This window comes from Henckelia pumila, chromosome 1 (genome assembly GCF_033568475.1).
Source record: "Henckelia pumila isolate YLH828 chromosome 1, ASM3356847v2, whole genome shotgun sequence".
NCBI classification, from domain to species: domain Eukaryota; kingdom Viridiplantae; phylum Streptophyta; class Magnoliopsida; order Lamiales; family Gesneriaceae; genus Henckelia; species Henckelia pumila.
Window position 1 is genome coordinate 156,560,905 of NC_133120.1, and position 2,717 is coordinate 156,563,621.

The following is a 2,717-nucleotide window of genomic DNA, read 5'->3' on the forward strand; positions in this document are numbered from 1 at the left end:
ACTGATATGACATCAGATGCCATATTAATGTAGTTTTGTATGCAGACTAAGTTTATGCTGATGATCAATTGATCAATATTATATCTTTTCTAGTTATGTTTTCGTCAAAATATTGATTTGATGTTAGATAGAGATTGTAAACAAAAAAAAAAAAAACAATTTATTATAGCACTGAATAACAATTAAAATGTTTTAGAGCGCGCTAAAAACAAAATGAAATATCATAATTTGATCGCTACATTCCACTGATATGTGAACAAATATTGCCTACTGAGTACAAAGTTATGAGTGAAAACTAATTAACATATATACTTTTCCCCCTTAAATCACTCATTTCTCCTATTAAAAGCCATGTAGCACGAGCCCATTTCTTCTTCTTTAGCCAGGGAATCAGACTATTCACATTTTTGTCTGCTTGCCCTTTTATTCAAAAATTTCAATGACAACTGTCCATGTTGAAAAATATAGGCACCCCACTTTACAAGAAAATAATCAAATAAAATTTCCCATCTATTTGTTAAAACATTCTAATTAAATTTATTTTACTACGTACCATTAATTTCAATCTATTCTATCCATCTCATTGCAATAAAAGTAAAATGAATAATATAAAAATCCCACTTCTCACAAATGAAAAAAACACACAAAAAACCCACACAATTCACAGAAGAATTAAAAAGAAACATTTCTTCTTCTTCTTTTTTTTTTTTCTTTTGCTTCTTCTTTTGAAGCTGATAAGGTATATAAGCTATCTCCATCAGAATTCAATGAATACATCTTCTCTTTAATTTGATGTGAAAACAGTCCCTAGCTCGTTTCTAACACATATATTATTATTATATATATATATATTATATTTCTGCTCACTTTTTCAATCTCTCCCTCTTTTTCAAGAAAAATACATCATTATCATCATCATGATCATGATCATGAGTCCAGCTGCAAGTGGAACAGTAGTTTTATAGGGTGATGAAAATGGCGTTTTTCCACTCCAATTTCATGCTGCAAACTCCTCCTCATCATCACCATGAAGATCATGAGCCCTCCACTTCTCTTGCTGCCCCCATTCTTCCTTCTAATTGCAGTCCCCTAGAATTTCATGGTAAGTATATATATATATATACTTTTGAATATTAATCTTGAAAACCCTAATTAATTAATTATATATTAATTAATCTTGATATTGTAGGAGGCGTGGCATCGCTACTAGGGAAGAGATCTTCCATGTCATTCGCCACGGGAATGGAGATGTGCGAGGAGATAAACAATCACGGGGATCAGGATGAGCTATCAGACGACGGATCCCTTCAGCTCGGGGAGAAGAAGAAGAGGCTGAACATGGAGCAAGTGAAGACGCTTGAGAAGAACTTCGAGTTGGGAAACAAGCTGGAGCCCGAAAGGAAGCTGCAGCTGGCCCGGGCCCTCGGGCTTCAGCCCAGACAGATAGCCATTTGGTTTCAGAACAGGAGAGCCAGATGGAAGACCAAGCAACTTGAGAAAGATTACGAAATTCTCAAGAGACAATTTGATGCTGTTAAGTCTGAAAACGATGCTCTTCAGCTGCAGAATCAGAAACTCCATGCTGAGGTCTGTTAATAAGATTACATGAAATTAACAAATATATTATATTATATGAATTAATAAATGGTGCATGCAGATTGTGTCGATGAAATTAACTAAGGAGCCAACAGAATCCATCAACCTCAACAAAGAAACAGAAGGCTCCTGCAGCAACAGAAGCGAAAACAGCTCGGAAATCAAGCTCGACATATCAACAAGAAATCCAGCTGCCATTGATAGCCACCCATTAATCAATCCCACAAATAATATTAATCCGCCTACCACAAGCAGGCAATTCTTCCCATCTAATTCATCACTCAGGCCTAATGCAGGTAATGGTAATGGAATCTCACACCTCTTTCAGAATTCGAGGCCCGAAAACCACTGCCCCAAGATAATGGATCATCATGTCAAAGAGGAAACCACCCAGCTTTGCAATATGTTCTGTGGGATGGATGATCAGACAGGGTTTTGGCCATGGCTAGAGCAACAACATTTCAACTAAGGATATGTTATCAAATTCCATCATATCATATCATATATTATAAGTTTTGATAATGATTAATAAATATTTTGTAATTGTTTCCCATACTTTAGAGCTGGTGTACAAATTGTAGTAGATCGATCGCCACTTGAGGATCGGAGGGGGGAAGAAATTAAAGATCGATCGACGAGTCTCTCTCGGAGAAAATAAAGATTCATGTGGATATATATAGTTCAATTTCTTGCTTACATGATCATATTAATTAGTATAATATGTTTTTTTTTTTTTTTTCATGTAAGATCACCTAAAAATCATGTCTTATCATATTCAAATTCAATTGTTAAATTTTGTTGATCTCGAATGTTACATGTCTCTAAAGTACTATTCCTCTTCTCTTATCCATTTGATACATATCTCTTTAAATTATATCCTAGCAATAGTTTTTTTTACAACAATATCTATATATATCAAGCAATAAAAGTTACAAAAATCGGTTATTTCAAAATTTAGCCACATCATGAGCAGATGGTAGAATGGTTACCAAAAAATGGACAAAATTCTCAAGGAAAAATTGTGGGAATGTGTTTAAAAGAAGAAATAGGGTGAGAATGAAGCACAAATTCCAAGGAAATAGCTAGGGAAGAGGCTAGGACAAAGAGAATCCATGAAAGGG

At 34.6% G+C, this 2,717-nt stretch overlaps 1 protein-coding gene across 1 annotated transcript; it reads left to right on the forward strand.

Annotated features, from left to right (window-relative positions):
• Nucleotides 1–634: 634 nt before the first annotated feature.
• Nucleotides 635–2,129, forward strand: LOC140874775 (homeobox-leucine zipper protein ATHB-13-like). The gene is made up of 4 exons (XM_073278166.1): nucleotides 635–739; nucleotides 895–1,102; nucleotides 1,190–1,587; nucleotides 1,658–2,129. Exons 2-4 carry the CDS (start codon nucleotides 970–972, stop codon nucleotides 2,063–2,065), a joined length of 939 nt encoding a protein of 312 aa, XP_073134267.1. The 5' UTR covers nucleotides 635–739; nucleotides 895–969; the 3' UTR covers nucleotides 2,066–2,129.
• Nucleotides 2,130–2,717: the final 588 nt, after the last annotated feature.

Coding starts and splice junctions, on each gene's coding strand:
- LOC140874775 (XM_073278166.1), top strand. CDS start 970: ATGAAAATGGCGTTTTTCCACTCCAATTTCATGCTGCAAACTCCTCCT. Junction 1,103..1,189: donor CAGTCCCCTAGAATTTCATG/GTAAGTATATAT, acceptor TTGATATTGTAG/GAGGCGTGGCATCGCTACTA. Junction 1,588..1,657: donor ATCAGAAACTCCATGCTGAG/GTCTGTTAATAA, acceptor TGGTGCATGCAG/ATTGTGTCGATGAAATTAAC.